The sequence below is a fragment of the Solanum lycopersicum genome, chromosome 9 (assembly GCF_036512215.1).
Source record: "Solanum lycopersicum chromosome 9, SLM_r2.1".
Classification (NCBI taxonomy): Eukaryota; Viridiplantae; Streptophyta; class Magnoliopsida; order Solanales; family Solanaceae; genus Solanum; species Solanum lycopersicum.
In genome coordinates, this window is record NC_090808.1 from 57,480,827 (window position 1) to 57,507,229 (window position 26,403).

Consider the following 26,403-nt stretch of genomic DNA (forward strand, 5'->3'; position numbering starts at 1 on the left):
AAAGAGGAGAGAGAAAATTGCTATAAAACTATATCTATAAAATGTAATTCTTTCAAGTTGCTATAAAACTATATCTACAAAATGTAATTCTTTCAAATTAAGCGGTATATAGTAAATACATATCACATGTTTGGCTTGTAATTATCCCAAGCTTAATGCTCTCAGCTTTATGTTTACCCTGCTTACCAGACTAGCCATTTCAAAGAAATGGTGCAGAAAATAAAATCTTTTTTGACCCCATAGAATCTAACCTTTGGAGCACATTAATTTCTTTTGCATATATAATTTATAGAAGGTAGGCTAATGCAGGAACAAATTGACAAAAAAAAAAAAGGCACACTGTAATATCCAATTTGATGCCTTATGTGACACATTTGTCTATTGTCAGTTTGTCTATGATAAGATATTCCCCAACAATGCAAAGCCAAAGGTAAATAGTTGAAAGCTATAACCATTTAGCCCTCTTTCCTTTAGGAGGAAAAACAGGCATAATATGAAACAATATTCATTACTAAAGTCACAACATGAGCTTAAAAGGGAGTACCACTTCCACTCCTAGTTTCAGCAGGGCTGTACAACGCAGACCGGTTTCTAGGTCTATTCTCCTCTAACTGCCTTACTACTTCATCCATCGACGGTCTTACAGTAGCAACTGGAGCGCAACATCCCATTGCAAGTCTCAACGCCTGCACTAAACCTTCTTCCATTGGATTCCTTATTCCCTTCAAAAGCTCCATGTCGAATACCTCCATTGTCGTTTCTTCCAGAACTGCCACTTTAACTAGTGCAGGCAAATCAGCATTGTCCCCATTTCTACCATTCTTACCAGGTTTCTTTCCTAGAAGAATCTCCAATAGTAGTATACCAAAGGCGTAAACATCACTTCTCGAATTGCACTTCTTCATCCTTTGCAGCTCTGGTGCCTTGTAACCTTCGGCTTTTGCAACTGATATAATTTCATCAGCTACAGCTGGGATCATTATTTTGTCAAGTCCGAATTCAGTAAGCCTGGCAACGAAGAATTCATCAACAAGAACATTCTTTGATCTAACATTCCCATGAGTAATGGGAGTTTCCAAACCATGAAGGTGTGCTAGTCCTCTGGCTATGCCCAATGCTATTTTGTGTCTTCTAGCCCAATTCAACACTGGCTTCCCGACTCTTGATTCTGCAGACAATCAGAAAATATCATAATCAAATTGACTCATCCTTAAATGTTTACCATTTAAAGTAAAGAAAGAGACGCGAGAAATGCTACCAGATTTGGTTTGGGAGTCAAATGATGCAATTAATAATTATCCAAATTATTCGACTGTACGAGCCAATCCTAGAGCCAAAAGCAACAGATTGCTATCACTACTCAAAATGTAGTACTAAGTTCCCGAGAATGGAAGATCAATGGAACAAAGTGATTGAACATGCCATAACCTATACCTTCCTTTAAATCATTTTCACAAAATTTCTTCCAATACCTTATCAGTGATCAGCATACTTTAAGGCAGAATAATGATGCAAATCCTGTAGAGCCATATAAGGTTAAACCAACAAGGAGACAAAAGCTTATGTGCTCCAACATTTATTGGCGCAAACTACTCTCAATGACCGAACTACAGCTAAATTAGCAGTACAGGAAATAAGGAACTTGAAACAAACCAGCGCATCATTAAATTGCATCAAGCTAAAGGAATTACAGAAGCATACTACACCAAGCTCAAATGCTTGGAAATGAGATGTCATCAGTTGACCTAGGGCCAAACAGTTATTTAAAGCAAAATTATAAATGAATGGTTGATCAAGGCATCTGATAGTTGCATCGTCAGTTTAATGATAATGTGCTAGTTCTTTTTTTCCATTTTCTTGAATGAGTAAGTATATATGATAGGAATATTGTTTCTTTGTTGACCAAACAGGTATGCATATGTCAGTTCGTGTATTGAAAGATTATGCACAGGAGAGGATACAGGTAGGATCAACTTAACTTAGCAAAAAGGATATAGGTCAGAATAAATGGAACATTCTCTATGTTCATGTAACGTCATATCTCTATGTTGTGCAGTCCTTAACTAATTCAGTTTCTCTTAAGAAGCTAAGTTTCAGTTACATTTATTTTTCTTAGACTGTTTTATATGATCTATTTATGCACTAGTACTTCAATTACAAACTCAACTTGTGAAAAAGCTACAACCTGTAGTCCACATATCTCAGCCTCTCAAGCAAATAACCAAAGCTGCTGCAAATGAGCCTAAGAACTATCCCTATGAGGAAACACTTAATACAATAACGTCAACGTAATAGAGCTTGCATTGATTTTCATGAGTAAAACTTGAAAGAGTAAACATGGGAACAAAAAGAAGCTAGAATTTACCATGTAAGAGTTCATGAAGATTCCTGTTTGGGAGATAATCATAAATGAGAAGTTTCTCTCCTCTCTTCCCTTGATAGAAGGCTCTCAATGGAATTACATTCTCATGTCGAACTCTTCCCAACTGTCTAATCACGGTTAAACATGTTCCTCCATCCTTACAACTGCCTTCCCTCAACAACCTCAAAGCAATGGTTCCACCATCAGCTAATTTTGCCTTGTAAATAGTCCCATAACTAGTCTTCTCCATGACTTGCCCCGTTGCATTCAGCACATCCTCGAGAGTGAGATGCTCACCTCCCTGAAACAAGATGAGCTTCCCCTCACCACAACCAGCTTCCTCATCTTCAACTTCCTCAAATTCCTCTTCTTCATCAGCATGTCTCTTCTTTTTCCCTTGAAAATAACCAATCAAAAGTGATGCCACAACCACCAATGCAGCCATTAGACCAATAACAATACCAGCAATTGCACCAGGACTCATTCCAGAGCTTCCACTACAAGGCCCCAAAGGATGTCCACAAAGAGTAGGATTATTTCCCTCAAAAACATCCACACCAAACTTAGATTCCCCAAAATTTGGCAACACCCCACTAAAATTATTATGTGAGAGATTCAATTTTTCCAGCTTTAATGCAGCTAATGTCTCAGGAACAGGACCAGAAAAATTGTTATCCCCTAAATCAAGCTCTTTAAGACCATTAAACCTAGTTATAAACACAGGAAAATCCCCAGAAAACCTATTTTGCCCAAAATCAAGAAACTGCAAATTCTTACAAGTAGCATCAGGCAATGCAGGGTTAGGAAGAGAACCAGACAAAGAATTACCATGAATCTTGAAAGAAACCATCTTTTCACAAAGATTCCATATTGAAGTTGGAAGTGTCCCAGTAAGACTATTGTCACTCAACTCAATATCAGAAAGAGAAGAGCTGTAGCCAAGCTCAAGAGGGATGGACCCATGTAGTCCATTCACACCAAGATAAAGACTTTTTAGTGTAGAAAGCTCACCAAGCTCCCTAGGGAGTGTTCCAGAGAGATTAGCTGATGGTAACTGTAGAGAGACAAGATGCAAAGAAGGATTCCTGTAAAGAGAAAGACTTGTCCATTGAGGTGAAGATAGGTCACTACAGAGCAAAGAAGTACCATTGGTGAAAACCCATTTGAGACCTCTCCATTGACAAAGAGGAACTGAAATATTCCATGAAGATAACAACAAATTATCAGTGTTACCCTGAAGTGAGGGTTTAATGTTTTGTAACAGAAGCTGAACATCAGATGCAGCAGAAGTAGTAGTTAAGACTATGAAAAAGACAATGTAGAAGGAGAGAAGAAGAAGTGCCATTGAATGTAAGTGGAAAATGTGATGAGTGAAGGAAGTGGAAGAACTTGTTTCTTGGGGTTTTTTCTTTTTGGGAAAGCTGACACTTTGTTGACTACCCCTCAGCACAAAGCTCATAAATTCACACTTCTCATTTTTAATATAAAATATATAAGTGTGATGATTACCCTTTAACTCCCACTTTGCTTCTTTTTCTGTTTTTGAAAAAACAAAAAACTATAGCAATGAAATTAATATGCTCATAACTCTTACTAATAACTATATACAAATGTTAGGTGAACTCATTCACTAAAATTAGAATACATTGACTCATACTACTTCTTGTACTATGATTCAAATATGTTATTGATATGTTTCACCAACTTAATTGTCCTTTTTACTTTTACGGCTATGTGACATAAAAAAGAGATAAAAATAACAATATAACAATAAAATCGTATATGTAATTATGAAAAAAACAAATTGAATATACATAAATTTATCAAGTAATTTCAATTATTTGAGATTCATAAACTGTTTGTAAATTTGTGTGATAAGTGCTTTTTTTTTTTTAGGGAAAAGGCTCAAATATGTCACTGAACTTTCAGAAAATACTTATTTATGTCGTCTGTTAAAAGTTTGGATTATTTATGTCATTACCGTTAAAGAAAAGGTTCATCCATGCCATTATTTTTTAATGGTGATTTTGCAAAATCATTTCAGATACGTGGTCAATTATAATTCGGCCACGTCATCAATTTTTTTAATCAAAATTTTGAAAGAAAAAAAAATTAATTTTTTTATTAAATAAATTGATGAAGTGGCCGAATTATAATTGATCACGTCATTAATTTTTTTCAATAGAAAAAATCAAAATTCTGAATAAAAATGAATTTTTTGTTTAATTAAAAAAATTGATGACATGGTCGAATTATCATTGGTCACATGTCAAAAATAGTTTTGTATAATCACCATTAAAAATAATTACATGAATGAGTCTTTTCTTTAATGGTAATGGCATAAATGAGTCAAATATTTAACTGATAGCATAAATAAGTCTTTTCTAAAATTTAATGATATATTTGAACCTTTTCTTTTTTTTTTTTATAAACAAGAAACTATTAGTTCAGATGGATTAGCATAAATTATTTTTCAGAAACTAGAAAAAGTAGCTTTGGTACAAAAGTATATTTTGAAAAACACTTTTAAGAAAAAAAAAATAGAGCATTTTTAAAAGTTTGGTCACACTAATTGTTGCTTATAAGCATTTTTAAAATTTATTTGATCAAATTCAAACTACTTGGTAACAAAATACATTTTTGGAAAAATAAGTACTTTTCAAAATAATTAAATGTTACCAAATAAAGTAGATAATTTAACTATAAGCGCTCCTAACGGTGATTTAGAAGAGTTGTAATAATGAAGCTCAACGGTGAGAAGTGAAGTTTAGTACAAAAAAAGGAGACAAAGTGTCCTGTATGCTGTCAATATGTAAATGACTTTTTGCATATCAAAAATCGGCACGCTTTGTCTTTTGAACTACTCTTTTTTTTTAGTTGATTTTTCAAAAAAAACATTGGTTTCTTCCTCTCCTTTGAGAAATGAGTAGAAGGAGATGATGTTGATTTGCTAAACGACAGCTAAATCTCCTCCATTAGGTAAACGAGGTTTGACTACCGTCTTCAAATTTATTAATTTTATTTTTGAATTATAAAAAATATCTTATTTATTTGTTGTTATATGGCATAGCAAATATTTATATAGCGTGAAGTTCTAAAATAAAAGTTAAGAGAAATCTTGAAACACTTCTAAACTTAGCTAGAATTTAGGAGTATCTTTCACCTATATGACAAGATTATGATGTATTTAAATTGAGTTAGTAAAATAAATAATATTTTTAAGATGATAAATTTTAAATTATGCTCCGTCAAACAGTATTCTATAAATTGAAACGGATAAAATATTTGATTTTTGTGCGGGGCCCACATGTTGCACATATTCTCTTTTTGTTTTGTTTTAAAATTGACCAAGAGTGGAGATTTGGGTCTATTTTTGAAATGAAAATGGATTACATATGGGGCCACGATGTTGGGAGTCATCAATTAAAGTGAGAGTTCCATTACAACGTAGGAAGCAAACCGGACATTAGAAAAAGAAGAAGTGACGCTCGCGTGATTAAAGAAGTTTGATAATAATAATAATAAATAATATACCATATATAATAATAATAATATTATTTTCTTAATTTATTTATATAATTTGATTTGATTTATAGATTTAGGAGATAACTATACAATAATAAGTGTGTACACTAATTTTATTACTATCTCAAACATATAGAGAAGTATTTTTTAAAAGACCTTCAATTTAGATATATAAAGTTTACCTAAAAAGATCCAAGCAAAAAAAGACATAACAATAATAAAATTTATTTTGGTGATTAGAAGATATAGTATGTAGAAAGATTTAGGTTGATTTTTAATCACCGCCACCAAGTCCACTTTATGATCTAGTTAGATTGGCCTAGGCTATCCTACTAACCTAAGTATATTAAATCGTTTTAACAGAAAAAGATTTGAGATTAATGTTTCAAGTCCTCTTGAAGTTAGCACAGCATGATGATGATAATCAACCATCCATTATTATATTGTGCATTCCTTGAACTCGCAATGACTTGCTTCATGTTTGGAAATTGGAATAAAAGTCTTTTTTTTTTGTTGTTGTTAGGAAACATTTTACGTTTGGTTATCAATTATATTATTTTATTTTAATTTTTTGAGTTAAACTCTAATAAATATGTTTGATCATATATAAAATTTCAAAAATAACGTTCTCACTTTTTTCACTTTAAATTACTTACAAAGAGTCAAAATAAATCAATGTAATAATTCGATTGGTCATTTTTGAATTTTTCATAAAATTTATTATTCTACCCTCGAGATATTAACTCCAAGTCATTTTTGATAGGATTTTTAAAAAAAAATTCGAGCTTTAAGTAAAACGTTGTAAGTTATGAAAAGTTTTGAATTTAAAAGGCTAAATTTAATTAAAAAAATAGTTTTCGTTGTCTTTTAGAGTTTTGTGTCTCAGAATAAATTCATTTGATTGCACAGGTTTTGAAATGTGGAAATAGGTCTAAGGTAGTTGTCGATTTCAGACTCGAAATCTTTTATTTGATTTGATGTCCTAGGCTGAGAATTTCTGAAAATTTAGTCTTTGATTTGACTTTGGCCAACATTCAGGATTCGCATACTTGAATCAGATTTTCGATAATTTTATTGAATTTAAAAGATGATGTTATGTTTAAGAGAGGTCTTGGTTGAACTTTTTGAGGTCCCAAGCTTATTTTGGTCTTTATAGTTGTTATGTATGTTTATTGTTACTCCCACAGGATCTGGCTCAAGCAGACCTCGAATCTGTGTTTCGGTGATTTCATTGTGTCCAAAACATCAAATATAATCGAGTAGCATATTTAATTTGTGTGGCGATGTTTCGAACGAATCCCGAGGGTTCATTTGGAGATTTGTTGTTGGTTGTGTTTTGTTATGTCTACTAAACCTCACGTTCATGAAAAGGGTATTTGATTTGCGACCTTCACATTTGCAAAGGCCGGTAGCGTTCGTAAAGGGTCGAAACACAAAGGCTTTGCATTCGCGATGACTCTATTGCTTTTGCGATCTTTATGAAGGGTCGAGACACCGGGGCTTTGTGTTAGCGATGGTTTCATCGCTAACACGACTTTCGCATAAATAAAAGCTTATTCGCGGAAGCGAGAGACTAATTTTATCCAGGGTTCACTTTTGCGAACCTGATATCACTTTGCGAGACAGAGAGGGTTTATGTCTGAAATTTCAGGATTTTTCTCCATTCTCCCATTTTGAGTTTCAAAAAATCCTTGGAGGCGATTTTAAAATTTTTTTTTGTGGTGAATCATTTGGATAAGTCTTTGTCAACTCAAAACTTTGTTTCCCTATAATCATTTATGGATTTTAACATTAAAAAAATTGAGATTTTTTATTGGCAAATTTGCAAAGTTATATGCACTTAATTTTTTTAGAAAATGATAATTATGAGTTGAATACAATTTTATTTTTGAAATGGTTTCACCAATAGATTCCAAATGCTTTAACAGTTTCATATTCAAATATTATTTTTGAAATGGAATTTCTTAGTTGATTTGACTCATTTATTCAAATTACTTGATATCGGTGTTGTTAATTCTCTGGAATCTCATCGAATAATTGTTTGATTAGATTGTGTTAATATGGACATTGTTTGAAAGGAAAAAAGTTCATATCTTGAATTGACTTTTATTGAATTAAGACAAGTGAACTTCTAAACCTTGTAGAATTTTGAACACTCTTTCTTGTATATGTTCGGAAGTAATGGAAATGAGTTGATAGGTCAATTGCTCAAATTGAATAACTTTAACAATAGAAACGAGGTTAGTGAAAAAGGCAACGTGTTGATAATGATGTATTGTGCGTTGTGAATTGTCTTGAGTGTTTATATTAATTTAGTGATTGATGTGATACTTTGATAGCATCGTCGTGAATGCGAATTGCTTGTGATTGTCGTCTTTTAATTATTGTGTGAACATGCGTATTTGCATCGTTTTTGGAACATTGTGATGAGATATGTTGTGATTATGTTGAGGTCTTTGTCGACGAGTGTTATTGATGCCAAAGTTTTTACAGCGAGTATTGTGATGTCAAGGTCATTGTCGGTGAGTATTCTTAACGTCAACGAGTACTTGGATTATAGGGATTCTACTTGAAATTTTGTAAACTCTGCTTTGTAATTTGTTAAGTTGGGTTGATTTTTATGTAGATTGTAGATGTGGTGGCTTAGTTGAGATGAAAAGAGTTCTCATTGTCTAGATAATTTTACCTTATTTTAGTGGATTACTTGTTGAGTACCGTGTCTGAGTTCGAATATGTGTGATTGACCTTCTTCTATTTACATCTAGATTTTCTCTGAATAGTTTATAGATAGTTGCTTCTCATCAATGGGAGTCCTCTTGCTCCTTACTTATGCTTTGTTGTATTCGAGAAACATAGACATTGAGAATTATCTTTCAAACTTTGTTTTTATACGTTACTGTTTGGTACATGTGACAATCAGGTTTTAAAGATATTTGAGAATGACTAAATTTTTCGCACTTATGTTATTATTGTTTATTTCTGCATTTTCCTTTGTTTGTTGAATTTTAAATTGACTTGTCTTTGTGAGTTTTGTTGAGTACCACCATGTCCTTTTTTTATTTTGCCAGACAATTTTGGAGTTATGGCCAAACACAAATTTCAAGTATCATTCTTGCTGAAAACAAAAACTACTTATTCAAATGTTATAATAAAAAATAGTCAAAACACTCACTAGTCAATGATCAAATCATTTTTTGGGTTGTTTGTATTTGATATTGAAAATTTACTAATTCGATTAGTAAGAATTTGCATTAAGTAGAGTCATGCATCGAAAAGTGCAGAAGCTGGTCTCATTTGATAAAGTGTATAGTAATAATATAGAATATAATGTATAAGCAATATGTATATTAATTATTCTTGCATTCGCTATGCTGTGATTCTTTTTAATACAATGTTTGATTTGATGAATTAAAATACAAATAATATGAATTATATATTATTATTTTTTTAAAAAAAACATTTGTTTACATAAATATCCTCCATCAATATGGTGAAAACAGGGATGGAGTTAGGTGGAGTTTGTGCGTGCGGACGAATCCAATAACTTTAATTTTTTTTATAAATTTTGTATTTGTACTAAAAAATTTAATATATATATATATATATGTATATATATATATATATATATATATATTTGTGAATCCTTAACAAAATTAAATTGATGTCTTAATTGTAAAGAAGGTTTTGTGAAAATAATTTTCATGCTAGAGTTGTGGGTCTTAAGTCCATTTTCAACAAAAAGTTCTTTTATTTAAAAAAAAAATCAAATTTCCAACTCTTATTTCTTATTTCGCCTCTAAATGAAAAGAATGCAAACAATATTTTAATAGATAATTATGTCTTTTTTTGGTCAACAGGTAAGATTTTTATTCAACCAAATTACAAATATGTACTAGTCATTTTGGACTCAAGGACTAGTCCCATATTCAGACCACTATTGCTGTTTTCATCTATACAAAAAGGCTATAACTTTACGGGTATCCTCTCATAGTCTTTAGTATTTATTTTCATCTCCTTTGTTTTGGCCAGCTATACGTAGTTCTATGACAATATTTAGATAATTAAGTCTTTAATTATATTAATGCATAATGTATATAATAAAACTCATTGCATTATTAATATATAAAAATATATCATATAAATATTACACATTCAGTATACAATCAAATGTATTAATAATGTAAATATTAATTATATTTGGACTGAAAAAATTGTATCAAATTAATAAAATATTAATAATAGACAAAATCAATATAGGCATTATTTTCTCTGATAACTCCATCAAAATTCAAATGACCCATAAAATTCCATTCCAAAAGCTCAAATTCAAAATTTTGATTCTAAGGATAAATGAAGCTAAAATTCTCTACTACATCCAAAATAGAGAGTGAAAAGTGAAATTGTACAATAAACAAAGCTGAACAAGACTTATTGAATTTTCATGATACAAGAGAATTTTGTAGTACACTTTTATAAAGGTAACTCCAAATTGCTTTATACATGTCGAAATTTAAGAGTGCTGAATTGTGAAATCGCATACTTTCTCTATTTTAGTTTATGCATTTTTTTTTTATTATTTTAGTCTATTTTACTTGTCTTGATGTTTTTATTTGAGATTTCATTTCAACCTTTTTTCAATTAATAAATCCTTTTTATATATAGTTCCTTACACATTTATGTAAAAAAATAATCTGATACATTTTTATGCATGTTTTTTAAAGGTATTTCAATTCAAGGATTTTTGTACCCAATATAAATAGGATTAGAACTCATATATAAAGGGTAACATAGTCATCCAGTTTTTTTCTTTTTATCTCAACAGTATAATTGTATGCTCGATCTTAACTACTCATATGATTCTTTTCATGTTTATGAATGGCCAAGTCTTTATATCTTAATTATGGATAGTACATGATTGTTGACATTCAACGATTAGAATTGAGGATAAAGATTCGGTGAAGTATAATTGGGTCAAATAATGTTTAATAGCCTTATATATAGATTTATAACATGTGTACTATAAAATAATTTATGATTGAGATATATGTAAATTATATACTCATCTTAATAATAAAAACAACAAAACAGTCAACTATTTTTTTTAAAAAAAAAAAACTGTCAAGTAAAATAATTAAGTGTACCCAAGCTAATATTTTCAAGAAATTTTTTTTAGATTGACGAGAATATGCGAATTTCCTGATTTTTTTACCCACCAAACCTCGTAATTTTTGAGATCGCACCTATCAATTGAAAATATGCATTCATTTGATAGTCGAAATGCATAGTAGTACACAACAAATAAGAGAAATAGTAGTACCGAAAATGAAATAATTTAATAATCGGAGAAAAAAACAATAGTGATAGTCGATATCGGAGGGAAAAAAAACTAAAAGAATAGTGTCAGTATTGTTTTATTTGATAGTTTTACAAAATAAAATAGTTGACAACTTTGTTGTTTTATTATTAAGATGGGTATATAATTTAAATGGATATCAATCATAAATTATTACATTATTATATAGTACACATGTCATGAATCTATAAGACCATTGAACATTACTTGACCTAATTATGTTTGACCGGATTTTTTTCCAGACTAGATCATGATAGGGTCAAGGTCGATTATGGGCCAAAACTATTTATTGGTAACTTGCAGAAATCTCATTAATATAAGCTAATTACTTAAATGCATGCTTAGCTGTAATATTACAAATCTTATTAGATTTTAGTTGTAACGACCTGTTTAGTCGTTTTGAGCAGCAGATTTTATTTCTGGAAAAACTGGCTGAGACGACGAATCCCACGACGGACTGTCATGGGCACGACGGACCGTCGAGGGTGTCTCGTTCCAAAATACTTAGAATTCTGAAAATTGGGTGCTGAAATCGACTCTCTGAACTTCGTGATGAAGTGACAGGACGGACCGTCACAGGCATGACGGGCCGTCACAGGCATGACGGGCCGTCACAGGCATGACGGGCCGTCACAGACTCTTCAGTAAATTTCAGTCTCTGAACTCTGTGACGGGAGCAGCAGGACGGACCGTCGTAGGCACGACGGCCCGTCGCAGGCTGCATAATCCCAGGCTGGGTCGGATTTCTGTAATTATTTTAAGGGGCGTTTTGGACTATTCCGGCTTATAATTATAAAGTTAGTGGTTTAATATTAATAACGCAATTACTTGGGGGTTAAAAGAGGTAACCTTGAGTTAGTTAGTGGGTTAAACTCATCATCTTTCATACTTAATTATATGCTAATTAGGGTAAAAGAATGAGGGTTTGAATAAGAAAAAGAAAAGAACAGAAAGAGAGGGAGAAACGATCGAGAGAGAGAGGGAAACGAAGAGGAAAGCAAAGATCTTGAGGAAATTGCTTGCTTGATCACGAATCTTCGATGGAGGTAGGTTATGATTTTTATACTATTCGTAGTTAACTCTTAATAGTGAATGATATGTGTTGGGTTGTATTGTAAAGTCTTCTATATGCTTAATTGTATGCTTGCATGAATGTGATTATATAATTGTGATAAAATAAGCATGATGAAGCTATTGAATCCCAAATCTTGAAAACCCCTTGTTAATGATGATGTCTTGGTATAAAAGAAGGTTTGATGAACTAAAGTAATGAGATTGATGATGCCTTGGTATAAAAGAAGGCTTGATGAACTAAAGTGATGAGATTGATGAGATTGATGATGCCTTGGTATAAAAGAAGGCTTGATGAATTAATAGAATGAGATTAGTGGATCGGGTGTCACAAACCGACACGTAGAATTAGGGGATCGGGTGTCACGAACCGACACGTAGAATTAGGGGATCGGGTGTCACGAACCGACACGTAGAATTAGGGGATCGGGTGTCACGAACCAACACGTAGAATTAGGGGATCGGGTGTCACGAACCGACACGTAGAACTAGGGGATCGGAGTGTCACGTTCCGACACATAGTAGTAGGGGAGCGGAGTGTCACGTACCGACACAAGAATAAAGGTGATGAATCTTGAAAGATGTTAATATACTCAATCTAATGAACCTAATTCCCAAATGAGTATGGTATTGAGGCTTGAGTCCTCATGTGTGAACTTGGCGGTACTTATTAACGATTATAGTACTTGTTGTTGCTACATGTTGAGTAATGTAGTTGATTTTGTATTATTACTTGATATATATTGTTTTCTATTTTGAGTTGGCCGATGATACCTACTCAGTACTTGTGTTTTGTACTGACCCCTACTTGTATGTTTCTTTCTTTGTTATATGTGGAGTGCAGCAAACATATCGTCGTCTTCAACTCAACCGCAACTCTAACCCGTCTTCATTACTCCGGATTTCAGGGTGAGCTAATGCTTCTAGCTTGGACTGGATCTCCCTCTTCATGTCTTGATGCCTTGAAGTTCCGGCATGGACTAGCTATTTATATATTTTAGCTTCTTAGATACTCTTAGAATTAGTAATTTGAGGATAGATGTTCTTGTGATGATGACTTCTAGATTTTGGGGATATTAATTGATAAATTTTAGAAGTTGTTAATTGATTTTCATTAATGAGTTTAAGTCTTCCACATTATATTCCGTCATTATATTGAAATGTTGGGTTTTGTATTGGTTGGTTCGCTCACATAGGAGGGTAAGTGTGGGTGCCACTCGCGACCCGATTTGGGTCGTGACATTAGTACGTCCAGATACATGAATCACATAATAGATAAACACTCTATCTGGGTGGATTCACATGTATTTGGGATACATAGATAAATTTTGCTCTTTGCCTCCCTCCCATCTCGCTCATCACTCTCTCTTATCTCGCTAGCGTATCTGAAATGCATCACACCAGATACATGTATCTCGCCTAGTATCCTAGATACACACTAATCACACTAGATTTTTTATTAGTATTATTGAAACAACATCAATGTTTGTCATATTAGGTTAAAAAATCTTCACATTTAATATCATAGAATTTTAAGTTTGAATTTTTTTTTAAAAAAAAACCACGGCTAGCCCATCCCAGCCCGCGGCCCTTCTAGGATTTGGTTGAGCATTTTCAGCCCTTCCCATTGAAGGGTCTGCCCGCACTATCCCATTAAATTCCTTGATCCGTGAGAATTAAGTAGGATTGAACTGTAATGATCCTTTTTGATAACTCTTGTTATTTTCTTCGCATTATCTATAATTACTTTTCTTATTAAATTATATAAATTAAGAAGAAGAACAAAGTAGAGAGAAGACTTCTTGTTTCTCTTGAAGTATATTGATGATTCATAGATCTTTCACAAATTTTATTTACAATGAAGGAAAACTCTTTATTTATAGGGAAACCTAACTTGGTCTCCAAATAGGATTACTAACCATATTCTAAAAGGACTCTACATAATTGTACATTCACTATAATATACATTATTTACAACACTCCCCCTTGAATGTCGGAAGATTATGTGCCTCGTTAAAACCTTACTAGATAAAATCCAATGAAAAAAAAATATAATGAAGAAAAAAAAGTACACATATCTAATAATACACATTACGGATGCCTCATCAAAAACCTCACAAGGAAAATCCAATGGGACAAAACCTTGTGAGGGAAAAAGAGTACATCACGTATTAACTCCCCCTAATGAGAACATTAATCCAGAGATTTGAATCTTCGTTTTTCAAGCTTGTGCACCATCTTGAAAGTTGTAATTGGTAGAGACTTGGTGAATAAATCAATTGTAGCATTACTTGAACAAACATGTTGCATGTTGATATCAACATTCTTGGGAGTTCATGAGTGTAGAAAAACTTTGACGAAATATGCTTCATTCTATCTCCTTTATGAATCTTTCCTTCAGGTCAAAGATTTCTGCAAGTTCCTTACTTCAACTTCTTTAAGCAAATAATCTATTGTCTTTTGAAAACTCTTCAAGATTCAATTCTAGTTATCAACTTTCATAACAATACTAATATATGCTTCATGCATTTCGAATAAGTTTAATCCTTATAAGGATTATAAACAAGTTCTCCAAAAACTTGCACATACTTTAGATTTTGAATCCTTCATGACTTTTCGTATTAATTTTGTCAAGTGATTGAAAACATTCAATATTAAATGTATGACATCTTTTAGTGCCTAGATTGCAAGTCAAATAAACATTAGGCTTACCAAGATGCATCATTCCACTTTTCACATGATAACTATTTCTACAACAACATGGTTTAATAGACGTAGAATTCATATCCTCGTAATCTCTTACAATATTGTGCACTATTGTATTAAAGATATTATCAACAATATACCATTTTATATCGATTCACAATATGAAATAACTTGTTGAGATCTCATCACTTTATTATTTTTAGGTACGTACCCTCTAATGAGGTTTCATGAAGTGTTATCATGTAAGCTCTTCAAGAGCACATTCTCCCCTTATTATGATCATTTTGGTTCTTTGATCCTCCCCCTTTTTTCAAGGATTATTTTATTTAGAATTGATTAGTCTATCATGCTTCAAGCATGTCGTAGACTCTATCCTTAAGGAAATTCAATAGGAGTATTTACAATTCTTGTGTTGCTTCTAATCTCCCCCCTATGTTAGATAAACTAACATATATCTCAAACTTTTGGAGAATCTATCTTTGTGCATCATTGTATATTCATCGATTATATATCAGATATCAAAATAATCAGATAAAAAATATCTGGTCAATGATCATAATTCAATTTATAGAAAATCTGATCATAATTTATTCGTCTGATGTATACAACTACTTTAGTATGTAATACATTATATTTCAGACCATGAAACTTTCTTCTCATAAGCAATGATTGACTATTTATTTGAGGAATTTAATGTCAAACCAGCTTGGATATTTATCAAATTATCAAGATGAATTATCTTGATTTCATATTCTGAAAGTTGTGATTTTAACCCAATTTTCTTGCACACATAATTTTGTGAATGTCAAACTACATGTTGACGACAAACCCACATGTGATTATCTTATATCTGCATCTCTTTATCGTATCACATACGAGGCAAACAGGCCCATATTCACCTTTTATACTTTTCAGAATTTAGGGATTTGGTCTCAACATTATTTGATCCAATCAACTTATCACGAGAACAAGCAACATAACGAATTCTTGAAGAATCTTCAAATTCTTTAATGTATGTCTTTCACCATGTATGCACAACTTTGGGGTTACCAATTATTAATGCCGACTAATAAAAATATTAGTACTTGTAAATTCCAAATTTACAGATTGCCTTTTGGTTTAGTAAATTTTTAATTTACTATTATATGAGAAAATTTCAACTTTAACACTCCAGGAGTAAATTTCACATTTATCTTTTCTCACTTACTCTACCTCCTCTAAAGGTGAGTCGCGATCCCATCACTGAATAGACTAATCTGATTATCAGAAAATCGTGTTTGTAATCATATCATTTATACCAATATTTTTGTTAACATCAAGTTGCGAGATAACAATATGCATACATGAGACTATCTAGAAGAAACATCTATTAGTACCATTAAATATCTAAACAACCCATTAGGTAAATGAATAGGTCCACATATCCATCTATACGTTCTAAGAACGCATGGGATTTGATTTAAACTTTCATTGATGATGGTCTCAAAATAAACTTGCGTTGCTAACTAGCAGTACAAGAAAATTTATCATTTAAAAGAATTTTTAGGTTCTTCAATGGATGTCCATTTTAATTTTCCATAATTCGTATAAACATTATAGGCTAATAAGGTCCCAGAAAATCATACCAAATTAAGAAAATATTGAAATTAGTAAACTTCTTATTTACTACATAACATGTGTCTCAATTGCACCAATTTTTGTCCAATACAAGCCTGAAAATAAAGTATGCAACTTTTCTATAAAACATGTCTTCTCCGTGATACCACATCATTGACCAAATTTTGCAATCTTTTTCACTCCTAGCATGTTGGCTTACACCTCATTCTCTTTAACGAATGGATCTATATTTTTTGCATTTATGAAAAGTTCTCATTCTTCGTGAATGAAATACAAACATATGAGCATATCAAATTATGATAGCTTTAGTACCTCATTTCATATTTATGTGCATTATTTAGTCACTTGTCTTCTTTCAGACATATTATGCACCACTACCACATTCACTTTAGCAATGAAGCAAACTCTGTAAATTTCATGACTTCTCATAAAAAACACATTAGTTTTTCTTTAGTCATTATTAGATCATCAATATGGTGCATTAAGACTCAAATTCAATGTCTTGTCCATATAAAAATGTCTAAGGTCATAAATCAATGAAACTTAAACCCAATATTTTCTCATCATGTTGCACCAAGATTTTAACAAAATGTCTTACCCTTGGTGCGATTGAATGTAAATCCATCATCTTATTCTTTTGGTGCGATAAAACTTAAATCAATTGTCTTACCCACAATAACTCAACCTCAAATATTCAAAATAATTGTAATTTTATCACTTGATCATTAATATGATCGTACATTGTAATTACACACAAAATTGAGATTATTAATTTATTACAATCAATATTAGTAGTTAATAATATATATCTATAAATGTTGAAAACATATCTCTCACTAAATTCTACTTATTTAATTGTTAAAATAAATCAAGATATTCTCTTCCCAATCGATTAAAATTAACTGTATAAGAAGTCGACAAGTTTCTTTAAATACTTACTCTAGATGGTACCTCCAGATTTTTCACATAAATAACTATAACTTTAAGATAAATCATACCTTGAAGATATAAGAACCTTATTGCAACCTTCTTGCATAATGCAAGATCTCTTTTGCACTTTTCTCGTCTTCTATCACAACTCTTTAAGTACAGAATAATCGTGCTGATAATTCTTTAAGAATAGAACAATCTTGCTTATAACGTGTTATGGAATTATATAAATTAAGAAGAACAAAGTAGAGAGAAGACTTCTTGTTTCTCTTGATGTATATTCATGATTCATAGATCTTTCACAAATTTTATTTACAATAAAGAAAAACCCTTTATTTATAGGGAAAACCTAACTTGATCCCCAAGTAAGATTCCTAACTATATCCTAAAATGACTTCACATAATTAAACATTCACTACGATATAAATTATTTATAACAACTTCGTAATAAACAATAAGGTACTATTTACACATTTATGATTGAGCATGACAATTTGAAGATTTGGCATAAATGATAGCAAAATGAGTTATAAATCCTAATCGGGAAGGTAATTGTGATTAGACAAGACAAAATTAATTCCTCACTGATTGTTATATGGAAATTACAAACATAGACTCGTTAATACTATTTGCTAGACATAAAGAGTTGAGCAAATTTGAGTAGGCGAACAGTTTGACAAAAATTTATACAAATATAAATCTGATCAACCTGATAAACTAAATATATGCGAGTGATTAATTAGTTAATCAGAAAATTCAATGGAATTTGTGTAAATTTTACGAAAAAAGGTCTGATATACTCTTTAACTTTGTCGTTTGAAGCTGATATACTCTTCGTTATGAAAGTAATTCATATATACGCTTATTGTTATACGAGCGGTTCTTATATATCCCTAGCATTACAAAATATCTCACATATACCCTTCATTTGACGGAAATGAAAAAAATAGTTCTAATTTTATATTTTTGACCATTAATTTTTTTTAAAAAATTCATGTAGGGATGGGTATATATGATCCTTCTAGCAAAGTTCAAGATATGTTTTAATCTTGTGTATACATAAATTGTCTTTGGCATCTTTGATTATCATTATTTGAGTTTCTTATTTTATTTTATTTTTTCTTTAATTTCTTAGGGTAAAGAAAAAATTTTAAACTAATTTTTGTGGCTATATTATAATTTAAAACTGTTTACTCCAATATATTGTTATTTAGTTTTTGTATTGAAAAAAAATTGAGTCATCTATAATAAGTTTTACAAGAAAATTAGTAAAACATAAATAAATGTGTCCATCAAAAGAATAAATTTAAATTATTTGTTGAAACAAAAAAGTCAAAAAAACAATGATGTGTGAGGAAAGTTAAATATACTCATATGTGATTATACTGTTTTCAAAAAATTAAGAAGAGTGACAGAAATCCCATTTTTAAGTTCTCTTATTACTATTATCCCCTATTAGTTTTACAAATTCTCAAAATTTCTCATTTTTGCACATCAGATTAATGTATTTCGCACACCAGTTAGTGTATTATGTATAAAATGTACATAAGATTAGTGTATCATGTATAAAATGTAATGTATCTTACTTAACAATTAATATATCTCGCGCATTAGATTAATGTATCAACGCTTATATTATTGTATCAGTTTGAGGGATTTTTGTAGTTATAAACTGATAAGGGATAAATGGTAATTTTGCCTTAAAAATATGTTATTTCTATCCTCTATTAAAACATAAATTAAAATTATTTTTTTCAGTTCTGTTAGAGGAAAAGGGTATAAATGTGTCATTTGTATAACAATAAAAATATATGAGTTACTTTCATAACGAGGAATATATCAACTCCGAATGACAAATTGAGAGGATATATCAAACCTTTTCCCCAAATAGTACTAATAAAATTCAAAATAATAATACATATAATGGAAAAGGCTCAAAAATATCCCTAAACTATTCGAAATAACTCAAATATACCCTTAAACTTTATTTCGGCTCAAAACTACCCTTTAACAGAAAACTATTGTGTCAAAAATACCCTTCTTATTAACGAAAGTTGTCAAATGCCATGTGGACGCCATATGGATGCCACATTGCATGCCAATAGAATTCCACTGCCACGTAGACTAAATCAAAGGGTCAAAAATACCCTTAAACTATTCAAAATAGATCACATATACCCTTAAACTATATTTCGGCTCAAAACTACCCTTCCCGTCAAACTATTGGATCAAAAGTACCTTTCTTATTAGCAGAAGTTGTTAAATGTCATGTGGATGCCACATTACATGCCAATAAAGTTCTACTGCCACATAGACTAAATCCCTAAATCCTAATTACATCCCCCCTCATTTCATTATTTCAGAAATGATATATTCACCCGTTCTTCATCATTTCGCGGCTAGGATTTTATACTTTCTTTGTAGTTGAGTTTCAAAGTGGATATTCACACTTATAGGTTAGTAAATATTTTTTCTTATTTTATTATGTTTATGATTTCAAAGCATGATAGTTAGGATTTCACAACTTTTCTCTAATTTCGTAGCTAAGGCTTCGTAGCTTTCTTCGAGGTTGAGTTTCAAAGTGGATATTCATGGTTGTAGGTTAGTAAATATTTTTCTTATTTTATTACAGTTACGATTTTAAAGTATGATAGATAGAATTTCACAATTTTCTAGTCATTTTGCGCACAAGGTTTCATAACTTTCTTCGATGATGAGTTTCAAAGTGGATTTTCGTGGTTGTAAACACAATAAAATCATAAAAAAGTTTACTAACCTATAACCACGGATATTCACTTTGAAACCCCGCGACGAAGAAAATTATGAAACCTTAGCCGCGAAATGAGGGAGAAGGGCTGAAATCGTTTTCGAAAAATAATGAAATGAGGGGATAATGAGTAATTAAGATTTAAGTATTTAGTCAATGTGACACATGTGAAATTTAACAACTTTCACTAATAAGGTCACTTTTGACCCAATAGTTTGATGAGAAGGGTAGTTTTGAGCCGAAATATAATTTAAAGGTAAATATGAGCTATTTCAGATAGTTTAATGGTATCTTTGACCCTTTTCCTTTTATTCTCTGTGGCAATAGAAATCTATTGGGTTGCCATGTGGCATCCATATGACATTTTACAATTTTCGTTAATTAAAAGGGTATTTTTGACCCAATAATTTGACGGAAAGGAGTAATTTTGAGCCAAAATATAGTTTAAGCGTATATATAAACTATTTTTCAGATAGTTTAAAGGTATTTTGACCCTTTTACGTATATATAATCAAAGAACTCAGATAAATGTGAGTGAAGGAGAGAGATATTTATTTTATTCAAACTGACGTACAACTAAACTAAATTGACTTTCTATTTATAGAAAGAAAGGAAAATGATGTAAAGCTTTCTAAAAGCTATTGACAAACCGCCAATTTTGATCTAGTTAAAGCTACCTATAACCTACTTAATTGCAAGCTTGAGAAAGTTGTTGGTAAGCTACCTATTCTTAAGTTGTTCAATTAACTATACGTTTATTCAAATTCGAGAACTTTTTAAGTTATTTGCTTAATTATAAATTTATTTAAAAATTTATCTATAATTATTTATGACACGACGCGTTATACCTTATTTGGATATTTAAATTTTTATTTTTTTACTCAAATTACTTACGATTGATGCTAGTGCACGTGATTGCTCAAAAAGAAAATAATATAATGTTAAAGAGAAGAGTGCCGTATTCACATGAATTTATCGTTAGCTTCTATTATTTGAACTAAAATGAATACTTTATTCATGTAATTTTCTAAGAGTTCTGAATGTTTTTTTTTTAATTATTATTAGCTACACTAACAAATTATTCACTAAATTATGGGCTTCAGTAAACTAAGTGAACACGTAAAGAATTTAACAATATGACGAGGGTATCCTATCAATTGAAGTGCAAAAATCAGTTTTATTTTTTTTTTAAAAAAAATATAATCACACATGGGTATTAGAGTTGTCAATATGGGATAATCCATTCATCCGGACTAATCCATACATGCTTTAATACTATACGGGTCAGGTCGGGTTAACCTATTTTTTGTGTGTGCCAGAAAATGGTCGATTTAGTCCACAAGTATATAAGCTATAGGCTTGCAGGGTCAGCCCACATTTTAAATAATTTTATTTTTTTTAGGGAAAATTATATATAATAGCAAACTAATAACCTAAAATAAATGGAATAACTAGGGTTTGATTTAATTGTGCTCCATAGCAAACGTTAGCTAAAATTTTCCAGCGTCTCTCTCCCAAAAATCTCGCTCGCCACTCTCCATTCTCGCTCGCCTCTCTCGCTTTATACACAGAAGTGTATAATTCTGTTTCTGTTTTGTATAAAGCGAGAGAAAATTGTATATGCACATGCAAAAATATATAGCTTCGTGTTATACACTTAACTATACAATTTACAAACATTTTACTTCAAATATTGCAGAGAAAAAGGACAACGAATTATACCATTGCAGTGAAATACAATTTTCTCTAGCTTTATACAACAGAAGTGTATATATTGTGTTTCTGTTTTTGTATAAAGCGGGAGAAAAACATATATCTTCTTGCTATACACTTATAATTATGCAATATACATACATTTTAATTCGATTCAACTGTATGCAAAATAAATTATACAATTGCAGCGAAATAGGCCAGCGAATTATACAATTTAGGCCAGCGAATTATACAATTGTATATGTATAGCGAATTATACAGTTTTATGTTTGCTATGGAGCGCAATTATGCAAACTTTGCTATAGCATACAAATATGAATTTTTTGTTTGCTATATGTGAAAGTTGCCCTATTTTTTATAATTATTAAATTGAATTATAAATCATAATTTAAAAATATTATCATAAATATCGACAAAACGATATTACATGATGTTATGCCTCATTTGTTATTACATGATGTTATGCCTCATTTGTTGGTACTTAATGGGATATGTATCTTAATTATTCAGATTTGCCTCATTAAGTGTGTTTGTTTTTAAGAGATGAATCTTAATTATTCAGATTCTGTTCATTAAATTCATTTGTTTAATTTCTTATAAGCCTCTTAATGGTCTGGATATATATGAATGAATCATATCTGTAACACACTCTTAACATTATTCAAATTAAAAAATAAGACATTTATCTTAATTCAACTGCATCACAACAACTCATAAAAGTTGTTTTCTTATTTAATTAATGTTAATCACATATTTACTATTGTAATTTCCTTTATTGATATTAACATAAATTAATCAATATATTTGAATTGACAAGCACTTTCATGATATAATATTTAGCACGGTTTTAAAAAATAAGAAAGTATTAGTTATTTGATCGATAACAATAATAAATGTCTATTATAAGATAAAATATTTTTCTAAACAATATATTTACTACTTTATATAAACTATTTTATATTACATTATATTAGATTCTCAAAGTATTTGAGTGCAAAAAATAGTCATATTAATGATGTAACTTGATGTTAAATTCTTAAAAAGATAAATCATATTACCTTGTTACGGTAAAAATGTTCAAAATATTATTTTATATGAAAAAAACTATTTTACGAACAAGGTTTTTATAAGATTTTATTGATATAACGTTTAATTTCATATGAGCATTCAGATATTGAAAACAAACCGTCCCAAAGACAACATCTTAATATTCAGATGTTTATTCAGATTTACACATCTAGATCTTAATGCACATCTTGATATTAAGATGTGTATTCAGATTCAGACGTCTTAATCTTAATGAAAACAATTGAGGTCTTAATGTTACTACTTGTTAATTAAATTCACAAATAAAATTATCTTTATAATAATTATTAAGTTTTTCTCAAGTAAAAGTATTACTGTCTAAATAAAAATATTAACCTAATTGTTTTAAGTTTGGACTCTTTTTAATTTTTAATTTTAATAATATATTATATTTTAAAATTAATTTTCATTAGTCCACGGCCTGGCCCGATCGATATTTCTCAAACACCACAAATCAACAGACTTACTTAGGCCGGACTAAAAAATCCTTTTTTAAAATAAGCTCCAAAATTCTTAGTCCAACCCTATTAAATCCCAAGTTAAGTCAGGCCGGCCCAACGGGTCTAACCCATATTGACAGGTCTAATGGAGATACTTAACCCTCCTCACACATAACTTTTTTGACTTTGTTTGTTTTTAGGGATAATTTAAATTTATTATTTTCATGGTCAAATTTATTTATGTTTCACTATTTTTCTTGTAAAATTTATTATAGATGACCCAATTTTTTTTCAAATACAAAAAATAAAAATAAATGTAGTCGAATAAGTAGTCAAAATTATATAATAGCCACAAAAAAATTAATATTGATTTTTTTCTTTACACTAAGAAATGAAACAAAAACATAAAATAAGAATAAGAAAAAAAAACTCAAATAATGATAATAAAAAGGATCAAAGAACAACTTATGTATAAACGAGACTAATATATACTTTGACTTTGCTAGAAGGATCATATATACCCCTCCCCTACACAAATTTTTAGAAAATTAAAATTAAAAAATATAAATTTAAAACAATTTTTTTCACTTTCTGATAAATCAAGGATATATGTGAACTCAATCTATAACAGTAGGGGTATATGTGAGTCGTTTTTATAACTGTAAGAATAATATGAGACACTTTCATAATGAGGGGTATATCAGTTCTAAATGACAAAGTTGAGGGGTGTACCGGACCCTTTTTTCTTCATTGTTTTATCACAATACTATTGTTAAAGGAAGATAATTTTAGAAAAATACAATTAACTAACTAACATTGCAAAAATACAACACAAAATTGATAGGGAAAATTGTATATAATAACAAACTATTAATTCAAATTAAATGCTATAAATATACTTTGATTTAATTGTACCCTATAACAAACTATAGCTATTTTTGCCAGTATCCTTGGTGGAGTCTCGCTCGCCATTCTCATTTGGCGGCAGTCTCGCTCGCCTCTATCGCTTTTTTACAAACACAAATGTATAAAATGTGTTTGTGTTTGTATACAGCAAGAGGAAATTGTATAAATGCATATATTTTCATTTCCTTCTCTCCCCTCTCCCAGATCTCCCTCACCACTCTCCCTAATCTCGCTCGTCATCCTCGCCTCTCTTGCTTATACAAACGAAACAAAATGTATAAATTGCGTTTATGTTTGTATAAAGCGAAAGAAAATTGCATATACACATGCAAATACATATATTTTCGTCCTATATACTTATAATTATACAATAAAAATACTCTCCTGCCCAGTTTATTTTGTTTTTCTCTCTTTCTCGTTTTATACAAATTCAAATTGTATATAATTTCTTTCTTTCTCGTTTTATATAATTCGATTCAATCCTGTCCAAGTCTCTTTTGCCTTGGATGAAACTTTTAGAGTCAAAGTGAGGTTTGTAGACGACTCAAAACTCGCAGCAGTAGGCACAGGTAAGGTTAGAGTACAGACAAAAGGAAATGAAATACATACAATTTTGATGTACTTTATGTGCCACGCTTGAAGACTAATTTTCTTAGCATTGGGCATCACAATAAGAAAGACTATGAGTTGAATATAAAGAACGAAAGTGCAAAATTAAGATGCTAAGCTTGTATTTGTGGCACAGCTAAATATGACTGCCAACAGAATGTTCCGAGTACTTGACGTTCATGTTTAACTGTTCAATTGAATGAGGCAGCATGGCTATGCCATTTTTTTTATGACCATTTAGATTTTAAAGGACTTAAAATTCTTCAACAAAAGAACATGGTCATTGGTCTTCCAAAAACCTTTCAGCTTTTGTGATGATTGTGTCATCGGAAAGCAACACAGAGAATCTTCTCTAAGAGGTAGAACTCAAAGAACATAGTAAAGTACTAGAAATTGTTCATTCTAACATTTGTGGACCGATTAGTTTAATTTCATATTGAGGAATATGGCATTTTGCAGCTTTTATTGATGGTTACAATAGGAAAAATTGGGTTCATTTTCTTAGAGAAAAGTCTGGTATCTTTGAAGCATTCTAAAAGTTTAAGGTAGTCGTTAAAAATGAAGTAGAAAGTCTATTTAGGTGTTGCACACGGATAGAGGTGGTGAGTACGGTTTACATGTCTCTTAAGATTTTGTGAGCTGTATGGCTTTAAAAGACATAAAACTACAGCCTACACTCCACAACAAAATGTAGCGAGCGAGAGGAAGAACCGAATAGTCATAGATATGGTAAGGAGAATTTGGTTATAGGCAAAGTAGTAAAAAAGTTTTGGGCTGAAGCGACAAACTATAGTTTACAGGTTTTAAACAGGAGTCCAGCTTTTGTTGTGTGAGATATAACACCAGAAGAAGCCTGAAATTGAAGAAGACCCGATCCAAGTCATTTCAATTTTTATTATTGTTTGCTATGCCATGTACCAGATCAGAGAAAGAAATCAGATGATAAAGCAAATAGTTCAAAAGCTTAGAAAATTATATAATTCCAACACACATAAGATTATTGTTAGCAGGGATGTGATTTTCTCTCAAGAAGAGTTTTGGCAGGAGAAGCGAACATACACCAACAATTTTTTATGAAGAGATCAAATACAAGAGGTTGAATCTTCACATCTCAGTTCAAGTACTTTAGGGGCACAAAAAGAACTAAGGCAGAGAAATTAAGAGACAAGCTTGGGTAAGTGATTATGAGGTAACTGGTGTTGACACCATAATTAATTTTTGCGTACTTGCATAATGTGAACCAGTTAGCTTTGATGAAGCACTGAAAGCAATGGAAGAGGAAATATCTTTCATTGAGAAGAACAATACCTGGGAACTT

At 30.9% G+C, this 26,403-nt stretch overlaps 1 protein-coding gene across 1 annotated transcript; it reads right to left on the reverse strand.

Moving 5' to 3' along the window:
• Positions 1-316: 316 nt before the first annotated feature.
• On the reverse strand, positions 317-3,925 carry LOC101263751 (putative kinase-like protein TMKL1). The gene is made up of 2 exons (XM_004247058.5): positions 2,366-3,925; positions 317-1,168 (listed from the first exon to the last, which is right to left on the reverse strand). The coding sequence occupies exons 1-2, from the start codon at positions 3,819-3,821 to the stop codon at positions 531-533; spliced, it is 2,094 nt and encodes a 697-aa protein (XP_004247106.2). The 5' UTR covers positions 3,822-3,925; the 3' UTR covers positions 317-530.
• Between the last annotated feature and the right edge of the window lie 22,478 nt (positions 3,926-26,403).

Excerpts from the sequence above, each read along its gene's own strand:
- LOC101263751 (XM_004247058.5), bottom strand. The coding sequence starts at position 3,821 with ATGAGCTTTGTGCTGAGGGGTAGTCAACAAAGTGTCAGCTTTCCCAAA. Across the intron at positions 1,169-2,365 it reads TCTTCATGAACTCTTACATG|AATCAAGAGTCGGGAAGCCA; the intron begins GTAAATTCTAGC and ends GATTGTCTGCAG.